At 38.3% G+C, this 21,172-nt stretch overlaps 1 protein-coding gene across 2 annotated transcripts in view; it reads left to right on the top strand.

Moving 5' to 3' along the window:
• Nucleotides 1-19,691, top strand: part of LOC307138022 (beta-1,4-galactosyltransferase 3) — a 33,421-nt gene extending 13,730 nt beyond the window's left edge. For both annotated transcript variants that reach the window (XM_079836122.1, XM_079836121.1), the window contains 6 exons: nt 3,738-4,827; nt 6,792-7,027; nt 8,357-8,544; nt 8,950-9,072; nt 12,957-13,061; nt 15,586-19,691. In XM_079836122.1, the coding sequence (XP_079692248.1) occupies nt 4,569-4,827; nt 6,792-7,027; nt 8,357-8,544; nt 8,950-9,072; nt 12,957-13,061; nt 15,586-15,751 (1,077 nt within the window). In that variant the 5' untranslated portion in view covers nt 3,738-4,568 and the 3' untranslated portion in view covers nt 15,752-19,691. The remainder of the gene's footprint in view (nt 1-3,737; nt 4,828-6,791; nt 7,028-8,356; nt 8,545-8,949; nt 9,073-12,956; nt 13,062-15,585) is intronic.
• The last annotated feature ends 1,481 nt before the right edge of the window (nt 19,692-21,172 follow it).

Raw genomic sequence — 21,172 nt, 5'->3', positions numbered from 1 at the left:
ATCCATCAGATTGACAGAAAGAGAAGTGTGATTATCACTCCAGAGAACACGTCTCCACTGCTCTAGAGTCCAGTGGCGGCGTGATTTACACCACTGCATCTGACGCTTTGCATTGCACTTGGTGGTGTAAGGCTTGGATGCAGCTGCTCGGCCATGAAAACCCATTCCATGAAGCTCTCTACGCACTGTTCTTGAGCTAATCTGAAGGCCACACAAAATTTTGAGGTCTGTAGCTATTGACTCTGCAGAAAGTTGGCGACTTCTGCGCACTGTGCGCCTCAGCATGCTTTGACCCTGCTCTGAGAATTGCTGTTGTTTCCAATTGCTTCCACTTTGTTATAAAACCTCTAACAATTGACCGTGCAATTTGATTTGACCATTGATTTAGGGGGGGGGGGGGGGGGGGGTGTCCCAATACTTTTGGCAGTATAGTGTGTGTGTGTGTGTGTGTGTGTATCTCATTCTTCCTGAAAGCCCTGAAGCCTTACCACAAGTGTGAGAAGGATTGGCTGAAGATGAGATTAGTAAGAGATTACTCTTCTTCTCACACCGTCGCCTCATCTTCCCTTCGTGCCAATCCACCAATCCCTGCACTATTCCCCAGATTAGGATTATCGGCCTGCGAGTGGTGGTTTTAATGAGCTGTAATTGATTTGTAAGCACAGATCCACCAGACTGTGTCAGGAAGATTAAATGAAGCTTGTTTGACGCCCCAGGTCTCTTTTTCTTCCAATGTGTGATCCTGGTAGTGGCGGGACAGGATTCCCAGCAGGGTTGATGTGGCTTTCGGGACCAAGCTTACAGAGTTTCTGCCTTCCTGCTTCCTGCTTTCCCCTCGGACAAGGCCTGTGTCTGGGAAGTCAGCCATGACCAAGTGCAGGCTTTATTCATCTAAACACATTTTAGATGAGTGGAGGGAGGAGCGACACAAGCTGGTAGTGTTTGCTCTCCAACAGTTGTACATGGGCAAAATTAACTTTTTGCCACACCAGCCAGTGAGGTGGAAATTTACAGACCAGAAATATTTTATACTAGCCTTGAAACCATTATTTTTGTTATTATATAAACTACAGTTCAAAAGTTTGGGGTCAGTGAGATTTTTTTTCGGGGGGAATGTATGTACATTAAGGCTGCATTTATTTGATCAAAAATACAGTCAAAAACAGTAGTATTGTGAGATATTACAATTTAAAATAACTGCTATTAGAATATAAAAAAAAATTCTGATGGTAAAGCTGAACACCAGTTTTCATTGTCACATGATCCTTCAGAAATCAATCTAATATGCAGATTTTTTGTGTTTTTGTGGAACTCAAGGTTTTTTCCCCCAGGGCGAATAGCAAGTTATAATGAACAGCTTATATTTGAAACATAATTGTATTTTTTTTTTTGTAACGTGAATGTAACATGAATGTCTTTTGTCTTTTTATATATAGAGAGCGAGAGAGAGGGAGAGTAAAGACATTCATGTTACAAAAAAAATACAATTATGTTTCAAATAAAAGCTGTTCATTATAACTTGCTATTCACCCTGGAAAAAAGTTCCACAAAACCACAAAAAATAATTTCTTTATTTATTTATTTATTTATTTATATTAGTGCTGGGAATCGATTAAAAAACTATTTAATCCCATTTTCTGTAATTAATCGCAATTGATCACAAGTTTTATTTTTGGAGTTTTTTAATATTTTGATATTGTATTCTTTTCAGTTACTCTCCAAATTAATGTTGAAACAATATAAAGACAGCATATTTTAAATATTTGTTGTGGCATCTTTTTATGAATGAAGGCCAGTATCACTGATACTAATGTCTCTATGAAACATTAATGACGTTACATGGATTACAGTGTAAATGAAAGCTAAGCTACCAATTTCAACATTTATTAGGCTTAAAAAAAACAACTTTTAATTTAAGTGAACTTAAAATAATCTTTAGGCTACATAAACCCATTATAATAAATGTTATATTTACCCGTGGCCTTCCCTGTTAGACATATACAGAAATGTAATAGTTATCAAACACCTTTCTTAACTGCATAAATAATAAATGAGATATAGATTAATCAGCATTAAAGCTATATTGTTTTTCTGTTCCCTTTGTTCTTTGATGAACATTTAATGACAGGCATCATCAGTGCTGCTGTGACTTTAAGATTGGCCGCTGCCGAACATGACGCGGATCTGACGCGCTGTCACGCGCATCTCATTTTCTCACAAGTTCATTTAAGACGTTAATTAACTAATTTAAGACTCATAATATGAGAATACTCTACAAAACTGGTGTTTTGGCAAAATTCTCTGTGTTGTTGTTATTGTTTGTTCAAGAGCAAAAGAGAACTCAATGTGCACACGAGACAGACTCGCAAGTCAGTTTGTGCGTCGAGTTTAAAAAAAATATATAATTTGACTGCATCCTTGTTGAATGAAAGTTAGACTGGGTAAACCCAGCCTGATCTGCCGGCGATTTGATTTTGCCCTGCAACTCAGTCTGGAAATCTGTACATTAATTTCTACTGCTTCTGTTACACTTTTGCGGGAACCAATCACAGACTGGCTTATCCACCTGGCCCGCTATTGGCGGGTTTAACACGATGATGGATAGAGAAGCGATGGGTTGTTGCCCGTTGATCACGCCTGTTGTGGTCTGATTGGTTGAAGGACTCTCCAATTATGTACAGAGTCATTTGAATTATGCTCATTTATCACGCCTCTTGTGCAGTAGAAAATACAGAGCAGACTCCCCAGACCAATGTTCAATCTTAAATTGAGCTTGGTCTGGTGATAGCCAGACAAGAATTTAATAATTTTTCTATCCTTATGACACTGTTATTCTTCAGCTGTATTCTTTGCATGTTTTCAAAAGCATTCCATTGTCGCTATTCATTAAAGCTACACTATGTAACTTTTCCGTCCACTAGAGGTCGCGCGTTCAAAACAAAGGCGTAGTTTGATGACGCCACGTTTGAGCGCAGAATCTCGGGACATGTGGTCTTCACCTCACAGCCGGTGGGAAACAGTCAGGATAGGACTCGGGCAGAAATCATGTTCATGGATGCGATTATTAACATTACTGTAGTCTGAAGCAGAGCAGGAGCGAGTGTTGTGGAGCTGAGCAAGGCCGCAGGAGCGATTGAAGAGCGGGACTGTTATTATGGCATAGTCGCTGTCGGGACTTTTATTATGACACGGTTGCCGGCGGCACTTCCTCTTCTCCAGTGCTGAGTGTGAGGTAACGCAGCTCTGTTTATCGTATTAGATATATCTGAGTGTGTTGAAAAGGAAGTTATGACGTTCGCTCGGCGGCTGCTATGACACTTGTTCACAATGCAGTGAGAGTAAAGTGTTTCACTGAATAAAACCGGAGACCGAGGGTGACGCAGATATGACGCAATCGACAGGCGACTCCCTCACACGCATAGCTCACACGTCCCGGTTCCTTGGTTAAAATAGCAATTTTCTCACGATTTACAAATAGTTGAAAACATTTGGGATATTCTAAGTACTCAACTGAACAAAATATATAACACTGGCCTAGTGGTTTCTGGATGTTTTACTGCAAAAATCCTACATAGTTCACCTTTAACTGCATTTTCACAAAAAACGTTTCTTTTTTTTTTATTACCCTGATCATTCAGAAGCATGAGTGAATTAGTATGGAGGCAAATAAACAAACATAACATATTGTAAAGCCTCTATTTTGGGTCACTCCTCATGTCTTCCTCTTTGTTTTTCAGACACGGACTCCTGTCATTGGACCAGCTGGCGTTGGACGGGGTGTTGGACCCTCCCCCTGCGCGGCGACAGAATGAGACAATAGCTGGGGGTGTTGGATATCATCCCTCCCCCCTCCTCTTTGTTTCCCCCTCCTACATATCCAAGGCGCATATACATACTCAAGATCTTACACCAACACTACAAAACAGTACCCTGGACCTCTGTGGCCCCATGCTTTACTTTGTAGTGGCCATGAGACTTTTACAGGGCTGCTGCTCTTGAGAACCCTTTGGGAACAAAACAATCCATTTCCTTCCAGCAAGTGGACACATCCTCCCAGTTCCTATGGCTTTGGTGGAGCTTGACGGAAGCTCAGTAGATCATTGAATCATGAAAACACCAGAGGACCACTGGGAGTTTCCATTGAACATCCATTGAACCCAGTTGTACATTAATAGGCTAAAGACTGCCAGTGAGCAAAGCAAATCTAATTCAACCTGCAGCAGGTCTGAACATCTGTTAGAATAAATGATACCTCTCCTTAGCCATTTTATCTACCACATCTGAAGTGCCTTGTATTCCATCAAACTTTTGTTTACCTCTACTACATATATCTGATCCAATCCTTGAAAAGATTCATTTGTTTACATCTCCAAGCCGTATAACTTTCCATTACATATCTGTTTTATTTGTTACTGTGTGCATGCATAAGTGTCACAGTCTGAAGTGTCTGAGATACAAGGAATGAGACCACCGTAGAGCTCAGTTACTCAAACTTCTAAAATCTCACTCAGACTGTTCATCTGACTCTAAAACGTGGTGCAGAACTTCCACTGAACTGTCCCGTCATCATGTACACGCTGCAGTCCAAATGGCGTTACCTGATAATGTTTTTGGGTGTCCAGTTAGTGGTCATGGCCCTTCTCTCCAGAGAGGGTTACCAGAAAAGAGTGTCATATTTTTTCCGGATTTTCCGCAAGCCGGATTCTTCGTCGGGACACACAGTTGGTGGACGTAACCACACGGATGTGTATGCCAACCTCTCCCTTTTAGGTCCTCCTGTTAATAAAGAGGACATGCCCTTCTGCCCCAAGCAGTCTCCTCTGATTGGTGAGTTCAATATCAAGTTTCGGATCTCTCTCTGTTGTGAATGCACAATATCAGTGTCAGTCGTCATAAAACGCCTGGGAGCTTCTTCCTGTTTTTTTTTTTTATTAAAAAATGTAAATGTATATAAAACGAATATTAGTAATATAAATATACACACTTTAGTTTATTTTATTTATCCTGTTTTATTTATAAAAAAAACTGCAATTCAATATATAAATACAATAAATCTCTATAAATAAATTAAGAAAAAATAAAGAGCTGTTTCCTAAAAAAAAAAAAAAAAACTATGGATAAAAAGATATGGGAACTCTGTAAATAATTAAAATAGATCACCACGGATTCCATGGCAAATCATGGTTCAGTCCATTTTTACAATATTACCATTACCATATTAACGAGATACTATATATATATATATATATATATATATAAATACTATAAACGTCCATGATACCAGTACTCAGGTGTCAGTCCGATACTGTGCTCATGTACTCGTAAAACTACCCGATACAACCACACCCGATACCACTTTATGGCAACGCATCTTTGGAGGTATCAGCAAGTACCCAAATGTAAGTACTTGTACTTGGTTCTGAAAAGGTGGTATCGGTGCATCCCTACTTTGCAGTCTAATAGCTTGGGGCTCAATATACACTCACCTATATGATTATTAGGAACACCATACTAATACTGTGTTTGACCCCCTTTCGCCTTCAGAACTGCCTTAATTCTACGTGGCATTGATTCAACAAGGTGCTGAAAGCATTCTTTAGAAATGTTGGCCCATATTGATAGGATAGCATCTTGCAGTTGATGGAGATTTGTGGGATGCACATCCAGGGCACGAAGCTCCCGTTCCACCACATCCCAAAGATGCTCTATTGGGTTGAGATCTGGTGACTGTGGGGGCCATTTTAGTACAGTGAACTCATTGTCATGTTCAAGAAACCAATTTGAAATGATTCGAGCTTTGTGACATGGTGCATTATCCTGCTGGAAGTAGCCATCAGAGGATGGGTACATGGTGGTCATAAAGGGATGGACATGGTCACAAACAATGCTCAGGTAGGCCGTGGCATTTAAACGATGCCCAATTGGCACTAAGGGGCCTAAAGTGTGCCAAGAAAACATCCCCCACACCATTACACCACCACCACCAGCCTGCACAGTGGTAACAAGGCATGATGGATCCATGTTCTCATTCTGTTTACGCCAAATTCTGACTCTACCATCTGAATGTCTCAACAGAAATCGAGACTCATCAGACCAGGCAACATTTTTCCAGTCTTCAACTGTCTAATTTTGGTGAGCTCGTGCAAATTGCAGCCTCTTTTTCCTATTTGTAGTGGAGATGAGTGGTACCCGGTGGGGTCTTCTGCTGTTGTAGCCCATCCGCCTCAAGGTTGTGCGTGTTGTGGCTTCACAAATGCTTTGCTGCATACCTCGGTTATAACGAGTGGTTATTTCAGTCAAAGTTGCTCTTCTATCAGCTTGAATCAGTCAGCCCATTCTCCTCTGACCTCTAGCATCAACAAGGCATTTTCGCCCACAGGACTGCCGCATACTGGATGTTTTTCCCTTTTCACACCATTCTTTGTAATCCCTAGAAATGGTTGTGCGTGAAAATCCCAGTAACTGAGCAGATTGTGAAATACTCAGACCGGCCCGTCTAGCACCAACAACCATGCCACGCTCAAAATTGCTTAAATCACCTTTCTTTCCCATTCTGACATTCAGTTTGGAGTTCAGGAGATTGTCTTGACCAGGACCACACCCCTAAATGCATTGAAGCAACTGCCATGTGATTGGTTGATTAGATAATTGCATTAATGAGAAATTGAATAGGGTGTTCCTAATAATCCTTTAGGTGAGTGTATATAGTGTGCATCACCCTTTTTTAGAACTATTAAAGTGAAGTCGATACTTGTTCACCCTTTTTTTGTGCACTCTTCTGTTATATTCAGGTGGACCAATTCATGTCACTTTCCCCTCTGGGCTTACGCTTGCCGAAGTTGAGAGGAAGAATCCCCTTGTTGTCCGTGGGGGGCGCTACAGGCCACCAAACTGTGAGACACGCCATCGCACTGCAGTAATCATTCCCCACAGAAATAGGGAGCACCACCTCAAGTTTCTCCTCTACTATCTGCATCCCTTCCTACAGCGACAGCAGCTCAGCTATGGCATCTTTATCATTCACCAGGTGCGTTTGGAGTCGGTTATTATTGTTGTGATTTTTTATTTTATTTGGTGATGCAGAAATCGCTTGAATGTTACCACAAAAAAAAATACTGCTCGTAAATATATTCAAAATATATCATGACCAGCAAGAAATATTTACGATCATTGTCACTTTCAGCATTACATAGTCATAGTGAAATGACAGCAAACATTGCAAGTTTGTTCCTCATATTAATTTTTATTTTGTTCAGGAAGTACGACAATGAAATTAAGAAACTTAAGGCTTCATAGCTAAGTTGCTAATGTTACATTTTCCAGAAATTGCTAATCACACTCTTCTGAAAAATGTCTGATCTTTTCTGTAGCAGACCATCTGTATCTTTCTGATTTGATTCCGTCACTTCAACAAAGGTCAGACTATCATTAAACCTTTAACATTAAAGCTTAATTTAAGTCATACATTGTTTACTTTATTTGGTTTCCAAATCAATTTTTATTCTCATTTGGCACCTGCCGAGTGTTAATTTTTGTCGATGCTCTCACAGTTTCACATTTTGTACAAAGATGTATTTGTTGCTTGGTTACATATAAAATATGCAGCTCTATTATATTACAACTCCTGATGTTTCCTGTCTTAGCCTGTTGTAATCACTTTATCCTGTTTTAGCTGTCGATCTAAATGCAAACCTGTACAACTCACTCTGAAAGATCAATCGCTGGCCATCTTTTGCTCTCCCCCTTGCTGATCTCCCATTTTTGTGAACAACAATGATCCTTAATACAACAGTGTGCCAGATTCAGGCCCGTTTCCCGGAGCTACATTTTCTGGATTTATTTTTGTTGGTTTTGGTTTCCTAGGTTAATACAGTTTTATGTTGGATTATAGATGTACGGCATGAAACGTTTGCAGAGTTTCGAATTGAATTGTTTTTGCTCCCGACCTAAGAGGCTTGATGAGATTGAAATCTCATTTGTGCTAGTTGAGTCGAACTTTTATTTGGTCACATGTTTTGTGCTGTTGTAATCAGACCATTTAGAAAAAAAAGGAAATTAATACTTTTAATTAGAAAGGATGCATTCAATTGCTCAAGTGACAGGACTTTTACACCGTTACAAAACACGATGGATTACCATCAGAAGAAAATCATCTCCTTTCGGATGTTTCTGACTTTGATATTCCCACCTCACATCGAGAGGGCAAGGATTAGACCGTAATCCTCATTAATCTGTTCTCTGAAAATCCTGACCTCATTATAGTATATGTATATGTATATACACAGGCTGCACTGCTGAGAAATTGTTCAATAACAATGACGCTCTTGTGTGTGTGTGTGTGTGTGTGTGTGTGTAGGCTGGTAATCACACCTTTAACCGAGCAAAGCTGATGAACGTAGGATTTCGTGAAGCCATGAGGGAGGAGGATTGGGACTGCCTCTTCTTTCATGACGTGGACCTTATTCCCGAAGACGACCGTAACACCTACGTCTGCGACGCTCACCCAAAACATGCAGCCATTGCCATGGACAAATTTGGCTACAAGTCAGTGTTCAACTGCTCTTTATCTGCATATCATTTTACTTCATTTGCCCGCATTCTACTTCAACACACAACTAGATTATGTACATGTTTTAAATTGATCAGATAGTAAATCATATACATGTATTTGTGGTATAAAATGACGCTTACCATTTTATATATGCAAATTTTTTTATAAATATGTAATATATTTTATTGGATTCTCTCAAAAAAAATGTTTCACATTTTAAAGTAGCAAAAATAAATAAGACACTTTTACTGTGACTTTCAAATAACAAATCCCTGTAATAATAAAATACCTATAGTTGAATAAACACTCATAATACACAAACCAATATGTCACTGTACTAAACCGAATGCACACATTTATAGTGTTTTTGTGTATTTCTCCTTCCTGTTATCACTCAGACTGCCTTATAAGATGTATTTTGGAGGAGTGTCAGCTCTGACCCCTGATCAGTACCTCAAGATGAATGGTTTTCCAAACAATTACTGGGGCTGGGGAGGTGAGGATGACGACATCGGTGTCCGGTGAGTGAGGGAGTGTTTTATTTGCTTTGGTGGGTTGAGTGTGTGCAGAGATGGTTTGTGTGTGTGTACATTAATGGAGAGGTCTGTGTGGGAGGAGATCTTTCCTTGTGATACAGCTGGCCGTGAACCACCTGTCTTTTCTAGCTTTGTCATGTTCAAAGCTCAAGTGTCCATATCTGACGGGGTGTTACTGTCTGCTTTATAAGGATGTGTGGTCTGATGTTTTATACAAAATAAGTCATGGCACACCAGCTCAGCCACAAAGGATCAAATATTGTTGTGCTGAACATTTGAAAATCCGTAGATACATCGTTTTAGCATTGACATCGCAATGTACGCATCCACTCTCTCTTTGTTTTCTGTGTACACACAGAGCTACATGAACACCTTTTTCAGTTTTCTTTCTCCTCTTACCTGAACGAACACATACTAGGAATGTGCGCAACGACTCATTTCTTAACCGTTTAAACAAAAATGTTGTAACCGACTAGTCTAACCCCGCCCCCTGGAGACAGTCTGTATATACGATCCATTTGAAAGAACACTTAATCTATGAACAGTCAAATCCCACATTGAATGCTAAAAATAGATCAGATACATGTGATCGTGCTTGCCTCACATTACAGGGCTCCAGACTAACTTTTTTTCACTAGGAGCACAGTGGCCCCCAACTGAAAATTTTAGGGGCACAGCCAGAAAATTTAGGGGCGCACACCGTAAATCAACATGCTAACCAAATCTACTAATTTCCACTGTATTACAAATAAATACTTTGATAATACAGGGCTCCAGACTAACATTTGAGGGCAGTGGCACCTGATTTGGTGGCGCTGGAGGAAACGTTATCGTAAGGTTAATTTAATCATAAAATTACTATTGTTTTGTTAATAAGTGCAGTTACTAATAATAGTACATGTTTGTTTATTGGAAATTTAACAGTGAAGCGCTGAGCTTGAATTTGAGAAAAATTAACTTTTATTAACAGTAATGTGCAAAAACCTCATTTTTTTTATAAGGCAAATTATTCCACTCTTATTAAATGTACTATTGTTCTTCTATAGTATCATACTGAACTAAAAGGAACACTCTTTACTTGTTTTCTGTGTAATCCAGTCACAATTTGAAGAAAAGTTTTAGTTTTTCATGAGACTTTGTGACTTCCTACTTTTTTCCATTTATTAAGGAGTGGAAATGTCTAATAAGTCAAATAAGTGCTCCTATGCCACCACCTGCCATAAAGTGGCCAGCACCTTTACACTTTTAGTTTTAAAAATCATCACACTAAAAATAATATTAAAATTGGACAACATTTAGAGCTTTGAAGTGCTGGAAAAAGTGTGAAACACTTGAAAAGTGCTTGAATTTCACTCTCAAAAGGTTGTACGAACCCTGAGATGAATAATGTATAAAAAATAAAACATTTTACTATTTCTTCCACAATACCATGGGGTGTTACTACATTAAATCCATGGTGAATGTTTATGATTTGTGGACTGAAACCCCTGAATGTTTCAAAATGTTTCTCCTGGTCTCCGCGTCAGCACGGTTTGCTCTAATATCTGTGATTTTAATATCTGTGACCAAATGCTTCCCACTAGGTCTCGCAGTAGCGATGTTATTAATACTGAGGTGAATTCAAACGCTTTCTCACTGGATCTCCCAGCGCTGTTTAGTAATGGTGTCGCGTGATCGAGATTGGCCCATGTATGAGCTCGCGCTGCGATGTCTATTATTGCTCCGAGCTGATAAACCGTCCGCACAGCACAGCTTAAATGAGTAGTGCGGTTCCGCTTTCATTTCGTTTGCTGTCCGATGTTTCTCATATGTAACAGAAATGGCAGCTCTTATCAGTTGGGCACCGCGGTGGTGGCACCAGTGTGACCTCCAACAAAATTCAGTCGCACCAGCAGGAAAAAAGGTTGCAAAATGCGACCATTTAGTCGCAGTCTGGAGCCCTGCATTATGATCATTGTATTACACTTGAGAGTTCACTTAAGCAACGTTAGCCATTATAGACATATTTATTCAAATCAATAGGCAGGGCAGGACCAATAAGTTCAAACTTAATAGCCTATTATAAACAGATTCCCTTAAATAAAAGTTAGTCCACATAAGTCAGCACATTAAGTATCTATAGACATGCCGGGCGGCAACTGTACATTATTTAACCATATTTTCTTATCGTTAGGTTGTTGAAATAGCAACTGTTCAAGTGTAAAGTAAGTTTAATTTATAATGTTTCTCCTTTAATCAATATAAAATTTCACGCCATATTGTCCCAATAGTATAACAATTCTAAGCCAGCTGAATTGTTATACTAGTTTGACATGACATAAAAGGAAATTTTCACCTCCCGAGTGAACCCGTCGCGAGTGCCAGAGTAAATCAACGCATTCAAAACCTGAGGTAAAATTAAATGGGTTTTGTTTTGCTGCAGATATAAACTTTTCAAAATATATATACGTTTCAAGATGTAACATTAACATGATAGTAATTTAAACGTGTCTTTTGTAAAGATTATGAAGCAAAACATTAAATGTGCAAAAAAGAAAATGTAAATGACTAGTATGTGCCAAGTCGACTAGCAGCAGCACTATCGTTTAATCCACTAGTCTCGCACATCCCTAACACATACGCCGCAAAATTGTCAAAATGCCAGTCTCTGCGAGTGTCCTAGTCGCTTATGTCTTGGGTGAATGAAAACAATTGAGAGAGAGAAAAACAGATGTGTATCATTATATTGGATCCGTGCATTAGATCATAAAGTGACTGCAGTTTAACATTCCTGCTGCCATGTGTGTCATTATCAAACAACAAAAGACAGAGAAAAAACACTTTTGTAGCTTTTAACAAAGATTAATTATATTTAATTTATACAGTTATTTTATATTATATTTAATAATAATTATTATTATAAATAATTATATTTAATTTATGCAGTCTCTGTACCTGAATACTTTTGGACTTGCCTGAAAAACTGTTTATTTCATTTGTAACTTTGTTTTATTGTATTTATCTATGCTTGTAATATTATTATATTATATGCATTCTAGAATGATTCATTCTTTTCAAATAGAGCTATTCAGGTCATCTGGTGAAATTGTTTTCATATCGCAGTATATATTGCAGAAAGAAAATCATTGCAAAGTCTGTTTTTTCCAATATCGTGCATCCCTAAAATTCATATAACTGTAGTTTTAACTTGAAAAGCAGTCTTTGAATGTTGGCGTGAAAAGTTTTATAAAAAGATTTATATAAATGTTTTAAATGCCACTTCTAGAATTTTATACACTACTGTTCCAAAGTTTGGGGTCAGTAAGATTTTTTATGATTTTGAAATAAGTCTCTTCACCAAGGGTATATTTGTTCTATATATTTGTTTAAAATACAGTAAAAATTGTTTATTTTTAATATTTTAATTTGATTTATTCCTGTGAAATGTTCAGCATTTTTATTCTGGTCTTCAGTGCCACACGATCCTTCAGAAATCATTCTATTATGCCAGTCTGGTGGTGTTGAACACAGGTGTGCTGCTTAATATTTTTGGGGAAACTGTGATATATTTTGTCAGGATTAAGAAGAATTTTGATGAATTCAATGCATCCTGGCTGAATAAACGCATTCATTCCTTTCAAAAGAAATCTTACTGACCCCAAAACTTTGAACAGTAGTGTATTTTATCACATTTACTAAATCAATGTTTTCCTCATTTTACAGAATTGATTACCTATGTTGAATTTCTTTGAATAGAATTCAGTAAATTCCTCTTCCTGCCGTTCTGATTTAAATTTCAAATGCAGCTTCCTGAGGATGTGGCCCACAGTTACTCAATCTTGATTGTCTCCTGCTTTTTTGCCATTGTCTAACATTCTTCATCTTCTCAGGGTCTCACTCGGAGGAATGCTGATCAGTCGTCCGTCTCTAAAAGTGGGCCGATATAAGATGATCAAACACAAGCATGACAAAGGCAATGAAGTGAATCCCAAAAGGTAGAATCGCCTTACAACCATCTGATAAATGCACAACAACCTTTGACAAGATGTTTCAACATCTTTCTGTAGTTCTACATCCTAAAGGTGCGGTCACATTAGTGAAATTTCCCAGTCAAAAAAGCTTCATTGTCTGTCGTTAATAGTGTGACATGACACTAGGGCAGCGGGCTGCACGATTATGACCAAAATCATAATTGTCAATTATTCCCTTGAAATTGTAATTGCGATTATTAAAAACGATTATCACAATTTACATTTTGAATAGCTTTATACCATTGTTTGAAGCAACTGCATGCATATTTTTATATAAAAATAAAAAACAAGCTGAAAACACTCTTCCTGTGCTTTTCTGTAGCATTAAAATGTCGACTATACATTGGTTTGGTTTCTTCTTTAAATAAATAAAAAAAAAGTAAAAAGATGTGTGGTACAATAATAGGGGCTTTTGCACCAGGTAGTTACAGGAAGTAGGCATCAGGGTGGTTCCCCGAGAACTAAATATTCTTCTAGGGTTATTTTCCTGGTTGCATTCACTCTCGAGTGATATCAGCCGCACTTGTTGTTTTGATGGCGCGGCAAACATTTATTTTGACAGCGCTGAGAATGCCAGAGCCTGAGCACACAGCTCTCACATTTTTCGTCTTGATTTGCTTACGATCTGTTTAAAAGTCCTATCTAAAGCCCGTTTCCACCAAAATTACCCAGAACAATTTGCATCAGGAACTTTTTTCCTGCTTTCCTAGTTCCTGGGGAAAGTTCCTGCGGTGGAAACGTGGCTTAATATGTACAGTAGAACTGTTATAAATAGAAAGTAGACATTTATGTAAAGTATTAGCGTTTAGCATATAGGCTGTGTACACACACAGCTTTTTAAAAATGGTGGGTGCTGGTGTTTCCGACAAGTCAGCATTCACTTACATCACTGGTAGTTCGTATTGTGCTGGCTTAGACCCTACTCTGAAGTAGTCGTGATTCAACTCTCACAACGTAACATGCTCTAAACCAGTGGTTCTCAAACTTTTTATGCCAAGTATCACCTCAGAAAATATTTGGCTCTCCAAGTACCACCATAATGACCAACATTAAAATACAGTAGCGTAGTAGCTCTGCACAGTTCAAAAACGAGGCAGTTTATTCCTAATAAGAATATTTATTTGTTGTTTAACATTGTAAATACACAGTTTGTTATTAACACTGCACTGTGCTTACATACAGGTAAATTAAATGATAACATAATAATTATTAAATTAAAAATGTGTTGTATCTAAAAGTTAAATTAAAACTAATGTATTTAAATGTAAAAAAAACTTTACTCAAAGATGAAATTAAAATGTATTGTTTTAACATTAATTTATATTTAAAGTCAAAATTAAATATTTGTTCTGAGTTTGTCACACCACAGAACAATTTGTTATTTAATGTGTGCCAAATGTAATATATATATATATATATATATATATAAATAAAAAAAGCCAAGCAAAATCTTGAAAAAATAAGCAGCATTCTCTGCGCTGAAACCACGCCCTCTAGCGGGAAAGCAGCGGTAAGCACACAAGACAACTGGGCAGTGGCACGTACTGCAACGATGGCACCAGATGTTGGCGGGACGGGCGGATGAAGTTCTGTGTCGGTCGGGCAGTGGATTATCAGTGAATCCCAGTTGTCTCCTTTGAACGTTTGTAAAACGATCACTGCAGAGGGAGGTGTTGGTGGTGTTCAAGGTAACTGTTCACAAAATTAATCCACCTCTTCTTGATATCAGCGATTTTGTTTTATAAGCTTTTTATACGTTTTACAATTAGGTAATATTCATGTACGTGATGAAGACATAACTAGCTAACTAACTGTAGGCTGTAGTAACTAACGGTTGTGACAGCAACACGCGATTGAATGGGCGAACTGATTGCGAATGCACTCTAACGTTAGTTGTTATAGAGTTAGGGGAGGGGCCAGACCAGTGGCTCAAGTGCGTCATCGAGCCACCGTTTTAGAACAACACAGCTCACAGTGTTTGTAACGTGTTTCAGCAATACATTTATAATGTGTTTAGAATAGAAACAAATTTTAGAATCGCCTTTACAGCGACTTGTTTAGTGATTCCTCTGCGTACCACTAGAGGGAGCCTGAGTGCCACACTTTGAGAACCACTGCTCTAAACACACCTCTTAAGCACGCAGAATAATGTAAGTGCATTTTTTTTGTAATCACGGCTTTGACCGTTTACGTAATCGTGGCATCACGATTAGAAATTCGATTGAATTTTGCAGCCCTATATGACACACAGCTCACACAGAAGTCACTTTCAAACCAAGCAGCTTTCTATTGGTCAATGTGGCGCAATCTTTTTTGGAAACATTTTGCCTGAAATTCCCATTCGCATGGATTCCTATTGAAATGACTGCATTTTGCCCGCAAAGTTCACCAAACAATGTTAAATGTGACCGCACCTTAACACGTTTTCCCTTTAAAATGATGACATCATCTCCTGGTACTTTTGTTCAAGCTGTTTGCTCTCATGCAGGTTTAACATGTTGGCTAAGACCCGGCAAACGTGGAAAAATGACGGCATGAACACGGTGGAGTATGAGATCGTGTCCCGGGATTATCAACCGCTTTTCACCAACATCACGGTCAACATTGGCACAGAGGCAGGGTTGCACCCACCCCCAAAAAAGACTGCTTCTTAGCTGGCTCCCAGCATTCTTGTGGATCTCCGAGGCACAAGTCTTAGCGCCAATGCCACGCTGCCTGCAGACCACTCGCCCACATGCACATGGCCAGTGAATTCACGGGACATCATGCCTTTACTGCACCACAGACCTTCTTCTCTAATGGTGGTCCCATCTAGTGGTCCCATGATTCTCTGTCCTTTCTCTCTCTCTCTCTTTCTTCCTCCAAAGTTTGACATTTTGATCCTGTGCTCACTGGTTCACTTTATTAGTCAGGATGCTGCAGAAACTGGTCCGCGTACTGACCACTTCGCAGAATCGGTAACGGACCACTCTGCAGGAAGGATGTGTTTCCTGACGGACGGACTGTTCATACATCCTCTGTGCCCATGGGCACCATTTTAAAAACCTCTATTGCCTTAGAATCAAACTGCACTCTCTCTTAACATTTCTTTCATGACGATTGAAACGTAGATTCGGCCTCCTGTAGTAGGGTGAGGCCGACTCTTAGGGAAGGGTTACATTTGTTTTCTGCCATGTGATGGAAATAGTGAAGCAGGCCGATGTACTGCATAAGCAACATTGTTTTCTGCACTACTCTGTGAGTCTGGTGCATTTCCTGTTCAGTAAATTAGTACCTTTAATTATGTACTGTATTGTTATCCAGGCAGGTGGAGTGATATTTTGTTACATATCTTCCATTTTGAGTAACACACTCGGAACGGGCCTCTTTGGTAGTAATAACAATTCTACATATACTGATCTTCTCCTTTTTGCCTTTGGTTGTCTTAGTAATAACATTGGCTTTTATAATCAACGCGCTGCCTCTCATTTTGATGAATTACTCAACACATTGTATTTTATCTGCATGAGTATTGTTTAATTTTTTATGATTGCCTGGCTGTGTGCGGTTTCGTCGTTTGCTTTGGATTAGTAATAGAGTTGTTGAATGTAGCCGTGTATCTCTTATTGGTGAGAGAATGTCACGTCATTGCAGAGTGCATCACGTTTCCGTTCGGGTTGGCTTCGTGAAGAGTGCATCCTTCTTTGTCTAGAAATGCCTAGAATCCGTGTTGTTCGAAAGGCATTTTCTCATTTATGAAACACTAGTGTAAATTTATTCGTCAAACCGTTCTTTAAGGGATGGTTTGCCCAAAAATTAAAATGTACCCATGATTTACTCACCCTCGAGCCATCCTAGGTGTATATGACTTTCTTCTTACAGACGATTACAATCGGAGTTATATTAAAAAATGTCCTGGCCAATCCAAGCATTATAATTGCAGTGAATCGCAGCCCAAAAAAGTGCATCCATCCTTTATAAAAGTAATCCACACGGCTCCGGGGGGTTAATAAAGGCCTTCTGAAGCGAATCGATGGGTTTGTTTAAGAAAAATCATATTTAAAATGTTATAAGGTAAAATATGTAGCTTCTTCCAGACCACCTTCCATATACAACTTGCGGAAAAAAATGTAACTGGTGCAAAATATGACTTTGGACATAGCATAAGCTTTTTGAACTGCGAGAGGCGTTACACTTTCTTCGTAAATTGAATACGGAAGGCGGTCTGGCAGAAGCTAGATATTTGACTTTATGAAGTTTTAAATATGGATATTTTTCTTACACAAACCCATTGATCAAATTTTGGACTGCCATTATAATGCTTGGATTAGCCAGCGCTTTTTAAAATATAACTCCAATTTTATTTGTCTGAAAGAAGAATGTCATATACAGATGGTTTGAGGTTGAGTAAATCATGGGGTCATTTTCATTTTTGGGTGAACTGTCCCTTTAAGTAAATTGCCCCGTGGAATAAAATACCCTAAAATTTGTAAAAAACATTTTAATGTAAATTGTCGCATTGAATTGAACGCTTTAACGTTCGTAAAACCACTTTTACATAAATCGTTCCTCGACTCAAATGCACTAATTTTTCGAAAACAATTCTTGCGTAAACTGCTGCGTTGAATTCAATGCGTAAATTGGTGTAAAGAATTGAATGCGCCAACAATCGTGAAATCAATGTAAATTTCTGCATTTAAATGAAAAGTTAAAACTCATGAACCATTCTTAGTAAAATTGTTACAATGTAGTGAATGTCCTTAACCATTTGTGCGCAAATTATTGAATTACATCAATTGCGTTAATACATGTTAAACCATTCTTGCGTAAATTGTTGCATTTTAAAATGTAATACACAAATGTTTGTAAAATCATTTTTACATCAATTGTTGCATTGAATCGTGTGTGTGCTATCAATCATAAAACCATTCCCGTGTAAACTATCCACTTGAATTGCATGCGCTAATGTTCATTCAATGCAACCGAACAATTTACACACCGATTGTTCTGCTAGTTCATAAATGAGACCCATTATTGGCATAATCTGAAAAAAGTACATTCTTGCGGACTGGCACGGATGACAAAAGAAACTGGAAATATATTGGAAACTATTATTATTTAAAGATATAACCGCGAAATTAGACTGAATCCTGGCCTTCACTGGCTAATGTTAACCTTTTGAGATTTCTTTGTCTAACTTCTTCTGCATTGTCCAGTCTCATGGTTAAACTGACTCTGTGACGGTCCAAACACAGATGTTTCTGACTGACCTGTGCATGTGTGGCAAGTAAATGACTGAAGGCATACTTGCATCTCAGATTTGTGTTTGTGAGACTGAGAGAACTCCATCATACATTGTTTTCCGATTGCTGCTGTTCTCTGTGTGAATGTGAAAGGGTGAGGCATCGCTCCCCTTTACTAATCTGTATGCTGTTGGAAGCTTGTGAATGGGGCATTTGAAAAATATGGTGTTGGGTCTTTGGATGTCATTGAGGCAGATACCAAAAATTATTCTTTTTCTTTTTTTTTACAAGCATGTTTTATTTTATTTGCTTACCGTAATAGTCTTTTTTTCTTCATTATAAAAGGTTCAGGTGGTCATTAATGGTCAGGTTAAATAAACTTGTCCCTTACCCAAGTCTATTGTATCACAGAATATAGTTTAATGACTGCAAACACTTTTGATCTGTTATTTTGGGATGGGTAATGGGTGACTCGAGATGTCTATTCTTCACATTGAGAATTTATATTTGATAATTATTCAGATCATCATCATAGAAGGTACTTTTGAAAATCTACAGTTGTTAAGCCATAAATGACATGGTTTGATGTGTACAGATGAGAGGCTGCACACTACTCAGATGGGGTGATGGATCAGATGTTTCTAAATGTGCCTTACTAGGCGTCCGTTATTGCGAGTTCTTCAGTGGGCTGTGCTCTGAACGCGGGGCATTTGTTTCTCTTTAAGAAGTCTGCACACTACTCAGCGGCCTTATGATGATTTAATAAAGCAGATGTTAATGTACTAAATGGCTCATGTGTTTTGTGGCTGGTGTGTTTTAGAGATTTGTGCAATTCTTAAAGGGTCTAATTTTTATTTTTAAATAACAGGCGGTTTTAAAAGATGGATTAAACTGCTGCCAAAACTTTTTACAAACCTTCATAAAAAGAATAGCATTGCTTGATGATCTTGAGGGATTTTTTTTACACAAATTAATTCAGTGCACTCTTAATGTTGGGTAAATGTAAAGCTCACACATCACCCTGGATAGTCAGCATTTGTAAATCTTGGGTTAACCTCCTTGTTTGCATATTTATGAGATCAGAAGCATTGATTGGACCAGTACCACATGTGTTGTTTTAACCACTTGTGATAGTGGAAATGTAACCACAGATCCAATCTGAAAGGCTTCCGTAAACAAAATTTCTACTGACAGCTTTGTGAATGCATTGCATAATTGTGTTTTTATATAAAGTTAAATAAGGGTTTTAATTGTTCATCAATCAAGTAAACCTTTCATTTCAGCATGTTTGCATCTGATTGATTTGCTGTCATTAAATTGTATTATGTATGAGCAAAATATCATATCAGTCATTAAAAAAAAGCCTTATTGTAAAGTGTTATCATTTAACTAACAAAAACTAGCAAACAATTTCTACAGCATTTATTCTTCTTAAACTCCTTAAAAGAAATGTTTTCTTATTTTGTAAATGTATGTTATTGTGAGGGATTCATCCATCATTCATTCATTTTCGTCATATTTAAACACCATACTCTCTGCTGACTCACTATATTGCCAAAAGTATTGGGACACCCCTCCAAATCATTGAATTCAGGTGTTCCAATCACTTCCAAGGCCACTGGTGTATAAAATCAAGCACTTAGGCATGCAGACACAAATGCAAACATTTGTGAAAGAATGGGTCGCTCTCAGGAGCTTTGTGAATTCAAGCGTGGTTGCCACGTGTGCAATAAGTCCATTCGTGAAATTTCCGCATAACTAAAACTATACTAAAGTCAACTGTTAGTGGTGATGTTATAAAGTGGAAGCAACTCAGCCACAAAGTGGCAGGCCACGTAAAATACAGCGGGGTCAGCGCATACTGAGGCACAGTGCGCAAAAGTCGCCAACTTTCTGCAGTCAATAGCTACAGACCTCCAAACTTTGTGTGGCCTTCAGATTAGCTCAAGAACAGTGCATTGGGAGCTTCATTGAATGGGTTTCCATGCCTAGCAGACATTCTAGCAGAGACTCTGAGCCAGGCCTTCTCGTCCAGCATCAGTCAAATTCCCATGAACACACTCCTAAACCTTGTGGAAAACTTTCTCAGAAGAGTTGAAGCTGTGATAGCTGCAAAGAATGGGCCAACTCCATATTAAACCCTACGGATTAAGAATGGGATGTCATTAGTTCATGTGCATGTAAAGGCAGACGTCCCAAATCTTTTGGCAATGTAGTGTATGGGACTTCTCCCATCGTGGTCTGCTTAAACCCCTCTGCACAATAGACTGCAAGCTCGCATCCATTTTTGAGTGCAACAGCCGGATGTCAACATCCAAATCAACAACTGAGGAATAAGCCCCCCATCCTAAATTTTGTTTCTTTTTCAATAATCAATATATTCTTTAGCTACTTCTTTCATTGCGACTTTAACGTTAATTTCATTTCAATTAATCATTTTTAAAAATCAATTATCCATTAAATGTAACATGAACAAGTGAATTTTTTTTTTTAAGTAACATTTATTTTGCTCATTGTTAGGGCTAATGTATTAAAGGGTTAGTTCACCCAAAAATGAAATTTTTCATTAACTACTCACCCTCAGTAGTTTGTTCATCTTCAGAACACAAATGAAGATATTTTGATTATCTGAGAGCTTTCTGACCCTACATCAACAGCAACGTTATTACCACTATCAAGGCCCAGAAAGGTAGTAAAGACATTGAGGTTGAACCACTGTAGTCACATGGACTATTTTAATGTTATGAAACGACGAAAATACTTTGTGCGCAAAAAAACTAAACAAATAACTTTGTCCAACAATTTCTTCTCTCTCATGTCAGTCTCTGGCACTGTTCACATACCGTAGTAAAC

This window comes from Gobio gobio (assembly GCF_949357685.1).
Source record: "Gobio gobio genome assembly, chromosome: 15".
Classification (NCBI taxonomy): domain Eukaryota; kingdom Metazoa; phylum Chordata; class Actinopteri; order Cypriniformes; family Gobionidae; genus Gobio; species Gobio gobio.
The sequence above is the reverse complement of the archived record's forward strand: the minus strand, read 5'-3'. Positions and strand labels throughout refer to the sequence as shown.